The sequence below is a fragment of the Mizuhopecten yessoensis genome, unplaced genomic scaffold (genome assembly GCF_002113885.1).
Source record: "Mizuhopecten yessoensis strain PY_sf001 unplaced genomic scaffold, ASM211388v2 scaffold8863, whole genome shotgun sequence".
NCBI lineage: Eukaryota > Metazoa > Mollusca > Bivalvia > Pectinida > Pectinidae > Mizuhopecten > Mizuhopecten yessoensis.
Genome location: NW_018407760.1, coordinates 203582 through 223692, shown reverse-complemented (window position 1 = coordinate 223692; position 20111 = coordinate 203582). Strand labels below are relative to the sequence as shown.

General features: G+C 38.1%; 1 protein-coding gene across 1 annotated transcript in view; it reads left to right on the top strand.

Annotated features, from left to right (window-relative positions):
- The first annotated feature begins 260 nt into the window (after positions 1-260).
- Positions 261-20111, top strand: part of LOC110456833 (golgin subfamily A member 3-like) — a 93193-nt gene continuing 73342 nt past the window's right edge. The window contains exons 1-4 of the mRNA XM_021507827.1: positions 261-345; positions 6359-6582; positions 6989-7191; positions 14332-14503. Of these exons, the coding sequence (XP_021363502.1) occupies positions 6402-6582; positions 6989-7191; positions 14332-14503 (556 nt within the window). The 5' untranslated portion in view covers positions 261-345; positions 6359-6401. The remainder of the gene's footprint in view (positions 346-6358; positions 6583-6988; positions 7192-14331; positions 14504-20111) is intronic.

Here is a 20111-nt window from a genome sequence, read left to right as displayed (position 1 = left end):
GTTTTCTCTTGAACTGCATAATTCAATCGAATGCTTTTCTTTACTATTACATTTATCGCTATAAAACGTTTCTGCCCGTTCCGCCCGTTCCTGTAAATCGTCTTTCACGGGAGTTAGATATGTAAAATCATTTGAACAACTTCTTTTGAATAACCAGGAGGCCAAAACTAATTATACTTTGCCAGTAGGACATCGCTTGGCGCTCATAGACATAATTAAATCTCGCGCTATTTCTCAAATCTCGCAGGAGCCTATCGAGATGTCAACATTGCAACATGGCAGGAAGTCGGTCTTGAGAGAAGTTGTCAAAGAAGTTGCCAGTATTTTGTCTCTGGACAGAGAATGGTACGGACAATTAAGACCTATTTTAATGATTTATTACCTTAACGTATAACACTTACAGAACAATGACACGTCACTTTGCCAACATTTGAACAAACCCGCACGGACTACGGGCACGTAATTATAACGTAATCATTAATGTCATGGCTCATCCTCATGCCCTTTTGGAGGGTTACCCTTTTGGAGTGCGTGTATCACTACAGCATTGGCACTGTTACATAGTAGTTTATAGAGCATTGAGATTTTGGGAGACAACTGTAAGAGTAGTATAACTCTAAAGCGTTGATATTTGGTGGGACGATGGTAAGAGTATGTATCCTAGTGGGACGATGGTAAGAGTATATATATGTATCCTAGTGGGACGATGGTGGCAGTACCCAAACCGGATCGGTACCCAAATCTGATCACTTTTTGCAAAAATACTTATAAATAAATGTGTCAACAAATCAGTTATAACAATGATGTTGTCTTAGAATAGATAGCCATGCACCATTTTCTGACTACAGATAAGTATTTTTTAAGTTCAAATAGCGCAAGAAAACGTAATTCAAACTCAAATGTCAATGTTTTGATTAAGTTTTTAAAATATGGCGCGTGCGACGACCATGCACTATGTTTTGGACTATAGGAATAAATTCACACTATAGAAATACTTTTTGTCACATAAATTCTAAAGGTCATCATAAAATGTTAATATGCTGACAAAAAATATTCATTTGAAGCGTACGATACTGCAAAATTCAAGCCGTGATCCGATTTGGGTCCCGACATTCGCAAAAACAGGAGACACTGATTGGTGACTTCAGAGCGTTCTACAAGTATCTCAAGTGAGCCCCGGGTGCTAATTTCGTTTGTGAGAACACCGGCCATCGATATTCTATTTTTGATACAACCATAAATGAATATAATTCCTCTTCAGATTTTTCAATGATTTAATAAAATGATGGTTTGGTGATCCGATTTGGGTACTGTCACCTTATGCATCCTAGTGGGACGATGGTAGGTAGTGGGACGATGGTAAGAGTATGTATCCTAGTGGGACGATGGTAGGTATAGTGGGACGATGGTAGGTAGCGGGACGATGGTAAGAGTATGTATCCTAGTGGGACGATGGTAGTGGGACGATGGTAAGAGTATGTATCCTAGTGGGACGATGGTATTGGGACGATGGTAAGAGTATGTATCCTAGTGGGACAATGGTAAGAGTATGTATCCTAGTGGGACGATGGGAGGTATAGTGGGACGATGGTAGGTAGCGGGACGATGGGAAGAGTATGTATCCTAGTGGGACGATGGTAGTGGGACGATGGTAAGAGGATGTATCCTAGTGGGACGATGGTAGTGGGACGATGGCAAGAGTATGTATCCTAGTGGGACGATGGTAAGAGTATGGATCCTAGTGGGACGATGGTAAGAGTATGTATCCTAGGGGGACGATGGTAAGAGTATGTATCCTAGTGGGACGATGGTAAGAGTAGTAGAGTGTTGATTAATGTTTCACTGTACTTTCGCTGTAATCTACATCGTTGTAAGCTTTTTAGCTTTTGGAGGTGTCTTGATTCTATTTCATTTACTCATCCGGTTATAAATCGATAAAAAAAGTCCCTTATTTACACATAGATGAGTTGTGGCGGTATAGATTATGTACTCACACATAGATGAGCTGTGGCGGTATATAGATTATGTTACTCACACATAGATGAGGTGCGACGGTATATAGATTATGTACTCACACATATATGAGCTGTGGCGGTATATAGATTATGTTAGTCACACATAGATGAGTTGTGGAGGTATATAGATTATGTTACTCACTCATAGATGAGTTGTGGCGGTATATAGATTAAGTTACTCACACATAGATGAGTTGCGACGGTATATAGATTATGTACTCACACATAGATGAGCTGTGGCGGTATATAGATTATGTTACTCACACATTATAAAATTGACTAACGGCTCTCTCTCTATATGAACACATGTGTGTAATTTTTTTTGACACACATACTATATAAAGTTCGCACTTGTTGATTTGTTCCCAAACGATCAGTAAAAGTTCACATATTTTAAAGAAACATGTGTCCATGTTATTAATTGTAAAAAGAGGCCCAGAATTTGGACCTGTTGGTAATGTTATGGTTGTTCAGTAATGTTTTAAAGCTGTTAAGGTTCATTGCTGTAGCAATCACTTCCGGTAGACTGTTCAATGTTATTGTTCTATTATATATTACTGAAGACATTTTTATTTACTTCAAGACGAAATGGTTTCTTGAACAGCTTTTTGATCCATTTGTAGCCCATCTTTGTACATTTTCCATGGAGATTTTGTCTTTGATGAAGACTGGGGACCATATAGGTGTTCCATACTGTAATGTGGTCTGACGAGTGATTTGTACAGTAGTGAAAACATGACTGCGTCCATATTCCGTCTTTGCGTATTGCAGAGTTATCTTCTCTTGGGAGCAGGTATTCATTGTTACGTCACTTGTTTGTGAGAGTAACGTCATCAATTTTTGAGAAAACGACGTAATTTTCTCACACAAACCAATGACGTAACAATCAATACCTGCTCCCAAGAGAAGATAACTGCAATACGCAAAGGCGGAATAGGGGAAAGTATGGAAGATCATTGTTCTCCCAGGGATTTTTTGGATGCGCTATGGTATCTATTTTTTAACCCTTACATTGCGGCACGTCACTGCCAACTATTTCCCATCTATCATGCCATGTTGAGAAAGAAAACTCAAAACACGAGTTATAATTGATGTAGTTAATTTTAAATAAATAGCAATATTTAATACTCTTGACATTGCATTCTTATTGCTCATTTTCTTGCCCTTTTCTTGTTCTTTATCATTTTTAGCTCACCTGGCGTCCGGCGTCAATATTTTACTTTAAACGACTTCTTCTTAATAACCGAAAGGCCTAGGGTGTCGATATTTGGCCAGAAGCAAACTGGGATGAAGGGCTACAAAGTTTGTTAAAAAATCAATGACCTTCACCCATTTTCAAGGTCACAGGGGTAAAATATGTTAAAAACTTTAAACATCTTCTCAATAACCAAACTGCCCAAGGAGATGATAGTTGGCCAGTAGCATGCTTGGGTGAAGGGCTACCAAGTTTGTTCAAATGAATGACCTTCAATTATATTCAAGGTCACAGGGGTCAATTGTCTTAAAAAACCCTTTAAATAACTTCTTCTGAATAACCAAAATGCCCAGGGTGATGATATTTGGCCAATAGCATGCTGATATGAAGGGCTACAAAGTTTGTTCAAACGAATGACCTTCACCAATATTCATGGTCACAGGGGTCAAATATGTTAAAAACTTCAAACATCTTCTCAATAACCAAAATGCCCAGGGTGATGATATTTGGCCAGTAGCATGCTGAGATGAAGGGCTACAAAGTTTGTTCAAATGAATGACCTTCACCCATATTCAAGGTCACAGGGGTCAAATATGTTAAAAACTTTAAACAACTTCTTCTGAATAACCAAAATGCCCAGGGTGATGCTATTTGGCAAGTAGCATGCTGAGATGAAGGGCTACAAATTTGTTTAAATGTATGACCTTGAATCATATTCAAGGTCACAAGGAGCAAATATGTTCAAAATATTTCAACAACTTGTTCTGAATAATCAAAAGGCTCAGGATGTTGATATTTAGTCAGTAGCATGCTGGGATCAAGTACTACTATGTTTGTTAAAGTGAATGACTTTGACTTATATTCAAGGTCATAGGGGTCAAATTTGTTTAAAATCTTTAAACGACCTCTTCTGAATAACCATGGGTCCCAGGATGTTGATACTTTGCAAGTTGCATCCTAAGATGAAAGGCTATAAAATTTGGTCGACTTTCAATCAGTGGGGTGAAATGTTTTAAAAAAAAATAACAGGGTCTTTTGAATGAATTTTAATCATAAATACTGATATTTTGCCTGTAGCTTTATTTTAGATCACTTTTAAGGTTACAAGTGTGAGATTTATACCAGGTGATCGATGCAGGCCCCATTGAGCCTTTTGTTTTTTCTAATAACTACAAATAAAAAAGTCTGACTCAAAAAAATGGATAAATTTAGCAAATACTTCAGCAATTTTCTTCAAAGAATATCATCATAAAAATAAATGAATGTATGTGCTGCTCACTTACGATCTCTCTTACAGCTGTAGCAAAATTTATTACAAGTTCTGTAAAAGTTGTATAGACACTCATTTGTTGATAAAGGCTTCTCAGATCACAAATCTTACTTATTTCAAGCATTAAATTTTGATTGCCAAAGATCCAGACAATGCAGCAAAGGTAGGTCAGCAGATGTTTGACATTTTTTAGCTCACCTGGCCCGAAGGGCCAAGTGAGCTTATGGCATGGTGCGGCGTCCATCTGGCGTCAACTTTTTACTAAACAACTCTTCTCAGTAACCAAAAGGGCTAGGATAATGATATTTGGCCAGAAGCATGCTGGGATGAAGGGCTACCAAGTTTGTTCAAATAAATGACCTTCAACCATTTTCAAGGTCACAGGGGTATGTTAAAATCTTTAAACAACTTCTTCTGAATAACCAAGAGGCCTAGGGTGATGATATTTGACCAGTAACATGTTGGGATGAAGGGCTACCAAGTTTGTTCAAATAAATGACCTTGATTTATATTCAAGGTCACTGGGGTCAAATATGTTTAAAACCTTTAAACGACTTCCTTGTGAATAACCGAGAGGTCTAGGATGATGATATTTGGCCAGTAACATGCTGGGATGAAGGGCTACCAAGTTTGTTCAAATAAATGACCTTGATTTATATTCAAGGTCACTGGGGTCAAATACCTTTAAAACCTTTAAATGACTTCATCTGAATAACCATGAGGCCTAGGGTGATGATATTTGGCCAGTAACATGCTGGGATGAAGGGCTACCAAGTTTGTTCAAATAAATAACCTTTGCCCATTCTTTTTTCTGAATTACTTTAAACTTTAAGTCTAGCTTTATTTTAGTCCTCTTTTAAGGTTACAATTGTGAGATTAATACCAGGTGAGCGATGCAGGCCCATTGGGCCTCTTGTTTCTGAATACAAAGCTACTGTACTTTTGTGTTTGTATTTCTTATTCTAGTGTAATTGTTGGTCACCTATGAAAATCAAAATGTTGATTGAAGCCTGGATAATAAACAGGGATCACTTATTATGATTAGATGAATTACACACTGGTAATTGTGGTCTATTGTTCACGTTTCACATCTAGGCCTATCGGTAGTTCACACCTCCACAGGTAAATCACCCGCAAGGCAGAGTTCGTTGATCAGGGTGCGCTCCTAGCAAACAATAAAAAGTTAGTCTAATTAGTAAAGCGAGAAGAGGTTATCAATTAGTGAGAACTTGATGTTCCAGTCGTATTTGTGTTGTGATACAGTATACCTTTCAATGAGTAACGGTAAAATGCATGCGAAACGGTAAAATGGTGATGCGTAGCGGCTCAAAATTCATGCGTAATGGTACCGTTACGCTAAAACAGTCTGAGGATTCTGTTAGCCTTTGTAACTGCTATGTAAACATGGTCTGAAAATCACAATTTATTGTTTTGAGTAGTACATGATTCTTCATTTGAATAGTGGCATGTGTAAATTAACTTCTGATGATGAATAATAACTGCTAAGGGGATTCAATAACAGACTTTGAATCGTATTCATTGGTTTCATCATGGAATTAGATTAGAGCTATCTAAGTCCGAGGTTTCATAGTGCAGTAAGAAGTTACCCGACGGCCTCTCTCTTGGGGGCCCTTTGCTAACTTTGCAGCCGAACAGTTCAAGTAGTCAAACTGGACATTTGGAACGGACTATGAATTTGGGGATAGCAAGGAAACATAATTGGCAATGTAGACAACACTTTCATTCAATAACTGAAATATTGGTTTTAATGGTACGTCCGTTTAAATATCCAGGTGAGCGTTACAGGCCCTCTGGGCCTTTTGTTTTGTTCACTTTGCCATCGTATACTTGTACACTTTCCCTTTAACTTGTTTGCAGGTTGCTGGAGGAAGTTCTGACGTCGTAGGATGTGGATGCTCCTATGGAGCCAAAGTTTGACCTCAACCTCCAGCAGGTGACCTTTGATGAGGGTGACCTTTCACTTTCCAATGAACTTGACTCCTTTAGCAACATTGTACACTATGACTCGCACTTCTCCGTAGGTGGAACCGCTTGTATCAGTACATCTGCAAGAGGCTACACACAATCAAACACCAATAAAGGTATATGTACCACATGTTTTCTGAAGTAACTATTTGTGGTTCTTTAACAATTTGTAACACTTGACATATTATATAACTCACAAATAGAAACTAATCAGCAGCACCAGTGGTGTGTGAAAATAAAAATAAATTGTTTGCGGTCATGGCAAGCAGCAGAATAGACCACCCATGGGATGTAAAACAGTTAAAAAATAATTATTAAAGCAAATCATTCAGTTGTAAATTTTTGTTCCTTTATAGGTGTTTTATAAAAGCGAGGATATAAAAAAATCCTACATTCTTTATGAAAAGGAGAAATGGAATAGAAGAAACACATCCCTAGAATGTTAAGGCCTGTAAATAAATATTTATTTATCTTGGCCTGTAGGAAATGTCATGGTTATACTAGTATTGTTATTTGTTGAAGGAGACAGACAAGACAATTTTGGGAGTGTTTCCCGTGCTGTTGCCCAGCCAAGTCGAGTGAAGAGCTCCCAGGTATACTGTGAGTCTGTGTGTTCCTCACATGTCAACCAAGATGTGCATGTGCTTATCAACCCAGATGACAGCTACATCACTCGTAGAAGTTTCTCTAAAGTGATACCAACAGATATACGAACGTTATTCCAGGTATAATGATTTAACGATTTTAGAAAGCTCTAAACAATTGGTTCTGTTTTTTTTAAGTAAGATTTTACGACTGGAAAAATGTAAGATGTTTATAATGGCCATTTCGCAATTTTCTATATAATTTTGTACGACTCATTAAGATGTGGATTTTGAAGCATATCAAAAGGCATAAGTCTTCTTATGTGTACATCATATTCACCATATTTTATTTAGTCATTTCATAGCAACAACAAGAGATCCCAGAGGGATCTTGGCGCCCACCTTTGTACCATCTTCATTAGTTCTTTGTCAGTTCGATCTTTTCTCTTCTTTCCTCTAATCTGTTTTATTGAGTCATGTTAACAGTAAATGCACCTTGAGGTAACTTTTGATCTAAACTTAATACTGATGTGTATGAAAACCAACTTTCAAAGTGAGTTTGTCATTTCACATATTTACTAGTACAGTTCTTAATGTGAAAGAAATAGAATCGATCATTGCAATATGAGAAAGATCTGTTTAGTTCTTCTTTTAATCCATTTTGTTTTTATTATCAGTCTCAAAATATAACATGCACAACGAGAGATCAAGGGGAACCTACATATAAATTTGAAAAAGATCTCGGGTACTTCCCGAGAAATAGCGATAACAAACTTTCACTGTCAAAATCCAAGATGGCTGCCTGTCGGCCATGTTGTTTATCCAATCAGTCTCTAAAATTGCCCTGCACAGCTAGGACCAAGGGGAACCTACGTATAAAATTTGAGAAAGATCCCTCTGGTACTTCTTGAGAAATAGCGATAACAAACGTTCACTATCAAAATCCAAGATGGCTGCCTATCGGCCATGTTGTTTATCCGATCAGTCTCAAAAGTTGCCCTGCACAACAAAGGACCAAGGGGAACCTACATATAAAATTTGAGAAAGATCCTCTGGTACTTCTTGAGAAATACCGATAACAAGAATTGTTTAAGGACGGATGGCGGACAACGGACCACGGACGGACAAAGGACCACGGACGCAGGGTGATTTGAATAGCCCACCATCAGATGATGGTGGGCTAAAAAGATCATTCTATTAATGCTTGAAAATATCGTACTGAAAATAAGTCAGAAACTATCAACTTAATCAATTCTGACACATGTGCAACATATTATGATATATTTTCTTCATTTTGCTGAACAGAATTGTTTGCCTCATTTTCCTTATATACATTTTATAACAGCATAAACTACATACTTCAAAAAAAGAGCAATATAGAAGAAAAAAATAGGTACTGTATCAATACTTTGACAGTTTTCACCAACTTAAGGAGGTGGCAACTTTAAAAGTACGAAGACGAGTGCGGGGGATTAATGGTCAGTGTTGCATGAGGTAATGCAGGTGTCTAGGAGATCAAGTATATAACAAAGTTTGCTTAACGCAGGTTCACATTTTTAGCCCTTGGCCATGGTGCAGCATCCGGCGTCAATATTTTACTTTAAACAACTTCTTCTGAATAACTAAGAGGCCTAGGCTTATGATAATTGGCCATTAACAGGCTGGGATGAAGGGTTATCAATTTTGTCAAATTGAATGACCTTCGTCCATTTTCAAGGTCACAGTGGTCAATATATGTTTAAATCTTTAAATGACTTGTTCTGTATAACCAAAAGGTCCAGGGTAATGATATTTTGCCAAAAGCATGCCGGGATAGAAGACTTTAAACTCTGTTCAACCTAATGTCCTTGTTCGACATTCAAGGTCACAGGCGTCATATGTTTAAATCATTCAATAGATTCTTATGAATCAAACGCTGATATTCTGCCTGTAGCTGTATTTTAGTCCACTTTTAAGATTACAAGTGTGAGATTAATACCAGGTGAGCGATTCAGGCCAATGGGCCTCCTGTTGAAACTAGTACCACCATTTCCTTTTATGGAATCTGATTTCTTCTGATATGGAATATGAGTTCTCCTTGTGTGGAATCTGAGTTCTCCTTATGTGGAATCTGAGTTCTCCTTATGTGGAATCTGAGATCTCCTTGTGTGGAATCCTGAGTTCTCCTTATGTGGAATCTGAGTTCTCCTTTTGTGGAATCTGAGTTCTCCTTATGTGGAATCTGATGAGTTCTCCTTATGTGGAATCTGAGATCTCCTTGTGTGGAATCTGAGTTCTCCTTATGTGGAATCTGAGTTCTCCGTGTGTGGAATCTGAGATCTCCTTATGTGGAATCTGAGATCTCCTTGTGTGGAATCTTATTAATTACTTTTTATTCATATGCTATAAGTTTAGCTGGGACACCTATCAGTTTCTTATAACATTTCATTCACAAAATAGTGACACCATTTTGTGGTTAACCAACGGCAGAGAAAGCATTTGATTTCTTTAACTATATATATATATCAGATATATGTGAACAATACAACAATACATGTTGAATGTACATGTATGTATAATATTAATACAAATATTATGATGTACTTTCTAATGAAACTGCTTGCTCAAATTTGTGATCTTTCCCGAAGAAAATGGTTTTCTCTGACCTACTTCTCAACACACTGCCATAAACAAATGTGACTTGATGTTGAAGCGTTCCAATCCTGGAATGGTGATTATTGAAGAGCTGTAGCCTATATGGCTCTCCGAGTTAATCCCCTGCAAAAGTGTTCTGTGCTTCCTAAACTAAGTTTAGCTACAGGTTACCCAAGTTTTTACAAAGATAACTAGCTTGAAGGAACTGGAGGACCTAGGGTCACGAAATTTGACCAGTAGGTAGATAGGATGGATTGCTATACATTTTCCTCATTAAAATGACCTTGACTTACTTTCAAGGTCACAGGGGTCAAATATGTTAAAACATTCAAACAACAATATTTAAAGGACCATCATGACTAGAGTCATGATACTTGGATATGTTATGTAGACCAGCAGTGCAACTATTTTTTCTTTGTTACAGTAATGAGGTCAAAGGTCAACCTAAGTGCTAGTCAGGGGTCAAATGTCAACATAGGTTAAAAGCTTTAATAATCCTCTTTTCAAGTTCCATAAGGCCAAGGGTCATGGTATTTGGCCAGTAGTTACCTTTGATGAAGTGCTATAAAGGTTCCTCATTAAAATAACCTTGACCTTGTTTCAAGGTCAAATTGGTCAAATATGTTAAAAACTTCAAACGACAATTTCCTAAGAACCATTTGGACTGGAATCATAATACTGAGGTATGTTATGTAGAATAGTTGACACTAATTGATATCACACCCCAGCATCAATTAATTGGGTCAGCGATATATTCATGATTCATTCCACTCTGGCATTTTGCAAAAAAAAAAAGGGAAAAACAAATTTAGGAAATATATAGAGACCCTCGGAAAAGAACAAGAAGTTGGCCAAGACAAATATCTAAAAATAATAAACTTGGTTACAATGAAAACGATGTAAAAAATTAGATGATGAATTCTTTTTTTGTATTTCTGGCAGCACAGGAAGAAGTAAAAGATGTGAATAGTACTATGGAGGCTGCAATGATCAACAACTGGATTGAAACTGAAGATATTGTTATCTGCAATAAAGATTTTATAATTTATAATGAAGTTAATTAGGTCACTAATGACCTATTCTGATCGCTTTCTGTCCACGTCGCCCTCGTCTGTCATACGTAAAACTTTTTACTTGGTCAGAATCATCCTTGGTAAATGAGGCTACAGAATTGTAAAATTGGGATTCCTACCCCAACCCCAGGGGCTAGGGCGGGGCCCCATAGGGAAAATTAACCAATACTTCAAAAATCTTCTTCTCAAGCCTCAGAGGTACTACAGTCAATTTCTCTCTCTGCATGGATGGAAAGATCATCAGGGGCTTTATTTAAATTGTAAATTTCAGTACCCCCGGGCCATCCGTTCTCCTTTGGGGAAGGGGTAATGTTTACTCTAGTTTATATAAGGAAATAAAACTTTTGGGTATATTTTGTTCATTTTCAGTAGGAAATTAATCTTACTTGGTAAGAATCATCCTTGGAGGAAGATGGTATCAAATTGTTAAATTGGGATTCCTGCCCCAACACCAGGAGCCAGGGCAGGGTCCCAAAGGGAAAGTTAATCAATATTTCAAAAATCTTCTTCTCCAGACTCAGCGGTACTACGGTCAATTTCTCTGCATGTATGAGAAAATCACCAGGGGCTTTATTTAAATTCTAAATTTCAGTACCCAAGGGCCATCCCTTCTCCTTTTAGGATGGGGTAATGTTTACTCTAGTTTATAGAAGGAAATAACACTTTTGGTTGTAATGAGAGTCATCCTTGGAGGAAGATAGTATCAAATTGTAAAATTGGGAATCCTGCCCCAACCCAAGGGTCCAGGGTGGGGCACCAAAGATAAAATTAATCAATATTTCAAAACTTCTTCAGACTCAGATGTTGTACAATCAAAGTTTGTGCATAGATGAAAATTCTGTCCGGGCTTTATATATTTTTAGCTCACCTGGTCCAAAGGACCAAGGTGAGAGCTTATGCCATACCGTTGCGTCCGACGTCCGTGCGTCGTCAGTCCGTACGTCAACAATTTCTTTAAACAACTTCTTCTTCTTAACCACTGATTGGAACTCAAGTTAATTTGACTGGAAGCATCCCTAGGTGCATGGTGGTGATTCAAAATTGTACAAATAGTGGGGCTGACCCCCCAGGGGGCAGAGGGGCGGGCCAAAAGGGGTCAATTTGGGTCCAAAAAAGTTTATTACTGTGAAATGGTTGAGATCCCCACCCCAAAACTATATATACAAATGATGGGCATAAAGAGACGAATGTAGTCATGATATTAGAATAGACCCTGGGGTCTGACCAATCCCCTAGGGACCTAGGAATCTGATCCGATTTGTATCTTCCGCAGGGTAAAAAATGACCGATTCTGTCCCGACAGCGTCCCGATTTTCCCGAACGCGATCCGACAGAGATCAGACAGTGACCGGGCAGTGAACCGACGCATTCGGTAAGATCTGGACGCTATGTGGACTTAATCGGCTAGAAACGTCAATGAAAAATTTCTCCAAATCTTGCCTGTTCATCACGACATCGTCCCGATCCACAAGACACCCTCTAGACAACACAGGACATTGTTACGATTTTGATCCAATACAGCAGAATCTGTCACGACATAGTCACAATTGTAATCCGGCTAGACACAATCGGCTGAGTTTCCCGAATGTTACGGGATGCACCTAACTGTCGGGAGTGCTTGGTCGACCTCTCCGGACCATTCCCGATCCGTAGGACTCTGTTACGAACGAATAGGACTGCGTTCAGACAATGATGTTTAACATATTACAAACATTGTCATGTTATATGTAATTTAAATGTGCTGAAGCATTGTGCTAAATGCTGTGGAAATATTTCTTCCCAAAATTATTTGGGCCACCAATATGTCATTTGGGCCAGTGCTTCAAATTTTTTACTCGGACAATTTTTTTTTTGGGGCCAGCCAATGCAGGTTCCCCACTATCCTTTATTGTTCATGTTTACTTTTGAAACTGATCAGTTAAACAAAATGGCCTACTGACAGCCATCTATGATTTGTGACATTGAAGGTTTGTTAGTACTATTTCTCAGGAATAACTTGGGGGATCTTCTCAAATTTGATATGTAGGTTCCCCTTGACCCCTCGTTGTGCATGTTATATTTTGAGACTGATAATAAAAACAAAATGACTAAAGGAAGAACTAAACAGATCTTTCTCATATTGCAATGACCGATTCTATTTCTTTCACATTAAGAACTGTACTACTAGTAAATATGTGAAATGACAAACTCACTTTGAAGGTTGGCTTTCATACACATCAGTATTAAGTTTAGATCAAAAGTCACCTGAAGGTGCATTTACTGTTAACATGACTCGATCAAACAGATTAGAGGAAAGAAGAGAAAAGATCGAACTGACAAAGAACTAATGAAGATGGTACAAAGGTNGGGGGGGGGGGGGGGGGGGGGGGGGGCGTAAATCCTTCTGCTACAATACCGTTGAATGGATTTTATCCCTATCAGTTCTAGAGCATCCTTCTTGCAAGGGGACTCAATTTTGTATAATTGGTTTATGTGGCCCCCTGGGGGAAGAGAGGCGGGGCCCATTATGGGAAATAGAGGTAAAATCTTGAAATTTCTTCTTCTTTCGTAGGAAAAAGGGATTTTATCCTAATTTAGTTTGGAGCATCCTTGGGCCAAGGGAACTCAATTTTGTATAAACAGTTGACCCCCTGGGGGCAGAGGGGCAGGGCTCAATAGGGGAAATAGAGGTGAAACCTTTAAATTCCTTCTACCATAAGGATAAAGGGATTTCATCCCAATTTGGTCTGGAGCATCCTTGGGCCAAGTCAAATCAATTTTGTTATAAACAGTGAGTTTGGACCCCCTGGGGGCAGAGGTGAACTAGAGGTAACATCTTTGACATTCTTCTCCTACCATAGAGATAAAGGGATTTGATCCATTCTTCTCCTACCATAGAGATAAAGGGATTTGATCCTAATTTGGTCTTGAGCAGCCTTTGGCCAAGATGACTCAGTTTAGTATAAACGGTGGGTGTGGCCGCTTTTGGTGCAGAGGGGCGGGCTCAAAAGCGGAATTTGAGGTTTAAATCTTTAAAATCCTTCTCCTTCTGTACAATGGTACAGAAGGAGAAGGATTTTAAAGATTTTAAAAGGGATTTTATCAAAATTTGGCCTTGAGCATCCTTGGGCAAAGGCAACTTTATTTTGTTTGGCCCCTCTATACTGTGGCCCCTCTGGATGCAGAGCAGCAGGGCACAAAAGGCGAATTTAAGGTTAAAATCATTAAATTCCTTCTCCTTCTGTACTTATGGAGTATTATTATCCTGATTTGACCTGGAGTATCCTTTGGCAAAGGGGACTAAATTTTGTGTAAATGAAGGTTGTGGCCCCTCTGGATGCAGAGTTGTGGGGCCCAATATAGGGGAATTTGAGGTTGAAATCTTTAGAATCCTTCTTCTTCTGAACCATTGGAGGTCATTTATGTAATACGAATATTTCCCCATGATTGTTTTATTATTCAGGTGTGCAATACAGGCTTCTTGTAAGTATATGGGGCTCTTAAAAACTTGAGAGTCATGTCACAGTCAGATGGCATACTGCTTTGAAGTGGTAAATAAATAATGTACAAGCAATTCTTACATTTTTTATTTCAGGTTTCTGCGAACACCACATCTATACGAAAGAAAAAGATCACCAAGCTAAGGAAGCCATTCATCATGACTGACCCTGCCGCCGTAGTTACCGACCCCACCCTCCCGATTGGGGACAGTACGCAGGCATTTGAGAGTGTGGCTGAAGCCTTACACCTGCAGTGGTCAGTCATAGGTAAGTCAGTAGCATCTATATGGAGCCTCCTAGAGGTCACTGGTCAAGTTTTGCCAAAATTTTATAAATTTAATTTGTATATCTATATTAATCATATCATACTGTTCAATACAATACATTCAATTTGGAATTTTAGCAAATTTGACTTCAAGCATTTCTAGGTGATGGGGATTCATAAGTGTACAAATGGAGGGCCTGACTCCCCAGGGGGCTGAGGGGTGGGGACAAAAAGGGATAATTTGACCATATTACTTCAAGCAACTTTTTCTCTTGTTGGAAATCAACCATGTTTGGTTGAAAGCATTCTCAGGGGTAAGGATTCAAAATTGTACCAGTTTAAGGGCTGACCCTGGATCTAAGGGGAGGGTCCAAAAAGACTTTTTAACTTGGAGATTATTGAGATCCCCACCCTATTACCTATTGCAGAGCATCGAGAACAAACACAATCATGATATAAGAATAGACTCTGGGGTTTGGCCCAACCTCCTAGGGACTTAATTCCTGCACCATAACTTTGAAAACCCCATAACCATATATATGCTGTTGCTAGGCATCAAGAGCAACCACAAAGATTATCATAATATAAGAACTGACTCTGGGGTCTCGCCAAACCCATAGGGACTTCATTTGTAAGTCATAACTTTGAAACAGTTGAAATCCCCACCCCATAATCAAAATCCCCACCCCATAACCATATATACCATTGCTTGGCATTAAGAGACGAACACAATCATGATATTACTAATGCATTGTGGGTCTGGCCTCACCCCTAGTGACTTAATTTCTTGGCCATAACTTTGAAATGGATGAGACTCTAACCCACTAATGATATTGATAAGCATAAAGAGGTTAACACGGTCATAACAGGGTCATATATTATAATTGACCCTGGGGGTTGGCTCTACCCCTAGGGACTTAATTCTTGAGTCATAACTTTAAACTGGTTGAGATTACCAACCCATAGCCAACCTAGTAATCTATACAGGCCCTCTAGGCATCTTTTTGTAAAATGTTTTACATGTATATCCTGAGGGCTTACGCTAGTTGTTGAAAAAATTGTCCTTTGCTATTTTGTTTTCAATTGCATGGCTACTAAATTGGCTACTAGGTATTTAAGCAAGAGGCCCAGGGACCTTAATAGCTCATCTGAGTACCATACAGGTTTATTTAAGGAGTACAAGAAGTACGTGTTGCAAAAAGAACTACATGAAAATATATTACCCCGATTGGGCCCAGCCCTCTGCCCTAATTAGGGGTCACATTCTCCATTTATACAAAATAAAGTCCTTTTGCCTATAGATGATCTATAACAAATTTGGTGGCAATCCCTCTTTTCACACAGAAAGGTAAAGTATTTAAAAGATTTCTTTGTATTTCCCCTAATGGGCCCCTTCCCTTTGCCCCCAGAGGGGCCACACCCTCCGTTTATACAAAGTTCAGGCTCCTTTGTTCAAAGATGCTCTAGAACAAATTTTGTCGAAATCCTTTTATTGGTTAAGAAGGGGAAGATTTTTAAATTCCCTTAGCCCTTCATTTGTACAGAAGGAGAATAATTTTCCTCTATTTACCCTATTGGGCCCCGTCCCTCTTCCCCGAGGGGTGCTCACCCTCCGTTTATACAAATTTCAAAGATGCTCTGAAACAAATTTGGTTAAAATCTTCAATTGTTTTGAAGAAGAGTTTTGAAGATTTACCTATTTTCCCATGTTCATATAAAATTTAATTTCCTTTTTCCAAAGATTATCTAAAACAAGTTTGATTAAAATCCCTTCATCAGTACAAAAGGAGAAGGATCTTTAATTGTTTCCTCTATTTTCCCTTATGGGCCCCACCCTTCTGCACCAAAAAAGGGGGCCCACACACCTCAGTTTATACAAAATTGATTCTTTTAGCCCTAAGTATGCTTCAGACCACATTTGGTATAAATCCCTTTGGGCCCTTTGGACAAGGTGAGCTAAAAACAGATGAACAATTTTGTAACTTAGTCCAAGAAAAACAGTGTGTCTGCTCCCTTGTGTGTTGTGGCTGACACCGATTGTGTATATATATACAATTAGGATTATCACCTGTAGGACTGAAGCCATTGCTTTGTCTAAGAATTCAAGACAATTCTTGCAAGCTGTACAACTGAAGATGTTATAAGGGCAGTTGTGTCGATGGACTGTTGGGTTAAGTTAATATTAGATGTCCGTTTGTCCTTGAGAAAACAGTGAGTCATTTTAGCTCACCACTAAACAGAGGCCATGTGAGCTTATGCCGTACTGCGGCATCCGTCCGTCTGTCGTCCATCTGTCGTCCGTCGTCCTTCCGTCAACTTTTTCTTTTGAACGACTTCTAGAGGACTAATTAAGGGTCATGATATTTGGCCAGTAGATATATATGAAGTGCTATAAAGTTTCCTCATTATGACCTTGACCTACTTACAAGGTCACATGCGTCAAATATGTTAAAAACTTCAAACAACAATATCCGAAGAACCCTTTGGACTAGAGTCATGATACTTGGGTATTTAGACTAGCAGTGCGAATCTTTTCCTCAGGTAAACTAATGAGGTCAAAAGTCAACTTAAAGTGCTAGTCTGGGGTCAAATGTAAACATGGGTTGAAAGCTTTAACAATCTTCTTCTCAAGTTCCATAAGACCCAGGGCCATGATATTTGGCCAGTATGTACCTGGGATGGAGTGCTATAAAGTTTCCAAACTTTTTATGTAGGTTCCCCTTGGTATGAAGTTATGCATATTATTCGTATGAGACTTGTATAGGATAAACAAGTCTTTGATTTTGACAGTTAAGGTTTGTTAGTGCTATTTCCCAGGAAATACTGGAGTTTTTTTTCTCTCAAATTCTATATGCAGGTTGCCCACTGTCCTTTATTGTTCATGTTTACTTTTGAAACTGATCAGAAAAACAAAATGGCTGACCGACAGCCATCTTCAATTTTCAACATTGAAGGTTTGTTCGTACTTTTTCTCAGAAATAACTTGAGGGACCTTTCTCAAATTTGATATGTATGTTCCCCTTGATCCCTCGTTTTGCATGTTATATTTTGAGACTGATCATAAAAACCAAATGGCTAAAGGAAGAACTAAACAGATCTTTCTCATATTGCAATGATCGATTCTATTTCTTTCACATTAGGTAATGTACTAGTAAATGTATGAAATGACAAACTCACTTTGAAGGTTATCTTTTATACACAGTGGTATTAAGTTTAGATCAAAAGTTACCTCAAGGTGCATTTACTGTTAACATGACTCAATCAAACAGATTAGAGAAAAGATCGAACTGACAAAGAACTAATTAAGATGGTGGGTGCCAAGATCCCTCTGGGATCTCTTGTTTTTAGCTAAGGCGTTAGCCGCCAGTTATTGGTATTACTTTAGTTAATGAGCTCAAGATATTCATAAATGTCGTTTTCACACAGACGCCGCCCTAGCGGTACTTAATGGTACTAAATTGAATCAAATACCGGACCTACTGTCTTTATTATGCGTAACGTTGGACTCAAATGCACTTGAATGGCTTGTAAATATCATTCCTTTACTTGGTAGAACATATGATCTTATCACAACGTCGTATTCTTTTTGAAAATGCACCCTGATTATCTCAATCGGGAACTGCCACTTGACTAGGTCATGCAAGCTACACGCAACTTCCGGTAAAAATATAATGATTAATAAAATGTTTTCTACGTGGTTTATCAAAAACAAAAATAAAACGGTAAATATTAACTAAATATATTTTTTTCGACTTCAAAATACGTTTTGTATCGTTAGCAAGGCAGTTAAACGTTTCGAAATTTTCGGAAATGTTCGGCCTCGATATACCCGTGATGCAACCGGATGTTTACATCTTCCTGATTGCCGATTGATAGCAGCTGACCTCTCAACATCATCAACAACCATCATCTCAATTCTATTGCCATCGGCAGAAAAAAATGTAAGTACTGAATATGTTTATATTGTATCTATCGTTTGTGTAAATTACGTTTTCTATCACCAGCGCATTTTTGGTCCATACGACTTTTTTTTACAACAACATACCACCATCCACCTTTAGCCGCCATTACATCATTTTCGATTTTTCACAATGTGTTTGCTAAAATAAAGATGTGTCATCATTTCATCGCATCATGAAGGTTTATATAGTCGGATTGTAGTAAGAGTAGTAAGTTCAGTGAGATGGTATCAAATTATGACTGTTTGTTTACCCCTCAAACTTGTTTACATACGAATTCATTGTCCGTGACGTCGGGGCTCCTCCTCCGGCTTATAAATGCGATCGTCATAGCCAATAACATGCCGTAGTTGTTGGTCACTATGAGCCATACAATTCCCTGTGTTATCATAGAATGGTACAATATTTTTGTGTATGGGGAGCATCTAAATCACTTCTATAACCCATCAGATGATCGGGGGTTGCTGATTTTTAGCCTGGCAGGAACTACAAATTAATTTAGGGTGGCAGTACCCAAATCGGATCACTTTTTGCAAAAATACTTATCCATAACTAAATGTGTCAACAAATCAGTTATATTATTGATGTAGTCTTAGAATAGATAGCCATTTACCGATTTTTGTCTACAGATAATTAGTTTTTAAGTTCAAATAGCGCAAGAAAACGTTTATCAAACTCAAAAGTCAATGTTTTGTTTACGTTTTTAAAAATGGCGACCCCGTGCGACTATGCAATCTGTTTTTGACTATGGGAATAAAATCATACTATAGAAATACTTCTTGTCATATAAATTTTAAAGGTCATCATAAAATGTTTTTAATATGCTGACAATAAAAATACATTTGAAGCGTACAATACTGCAAAATTTTAAAAGCCATCCGTTTGGGTCCCGACATTTGCAAAAACCGGAGACGCTAATTGGTGACTTCAAAACGTTCTATAAATATCTCAAGTGAGGCCCAGGTGCTAATTTCGTTTGTTAGAACACCCATCGAACATCTCTTTTTGATACAACCATAAATGAATTCAATTCCTCCTCAGATTTTTCAATGTTAAAAAAAAAATATGATTTGGTGATCCGATTTGGGTACTGTCACCTTACATGCATGTACTGCAGACCAGGATCTTCCTAGGGAAAGTACCCAAAACATCAATGTGCAACTTGCAAGCCTCATCACTCATTGTGTCCTGCTGTGAATATATACTTGAAAACTTTGTCAAACAAAAAATGTAATCATCAGAATAGATATATTGTTGAACAATTCTATGTAAAAAACCTGTACATATCTGTCATAGATCAGATAGAAACAATTATTTAGTACTCAGCCAGAAATGTCCTCACCCACTACATACATGTACAACGACCTGGAAGTGTATTTGTGGTCTGAGGCCATATACTTAAAGGAAATGACAAAAAAATATTCTGTTTTACTTTATACCCAAGCCATAGGTCTACCTTAATCTTGACAGAAAATGTTAACTATTTTTTTCGCAAAATTTTGTCCTTTTTATAACCCTCCCCTTATTTACGGAGGGGGAAAATATTGAATGGAGTTTGAAAGAATTATTTATTGATGACATGTACATTTTTTTTTATTGATGACATGTACAAAAAAAGATAACTCGGAATAGCTTTTTGAGAGACCTACCC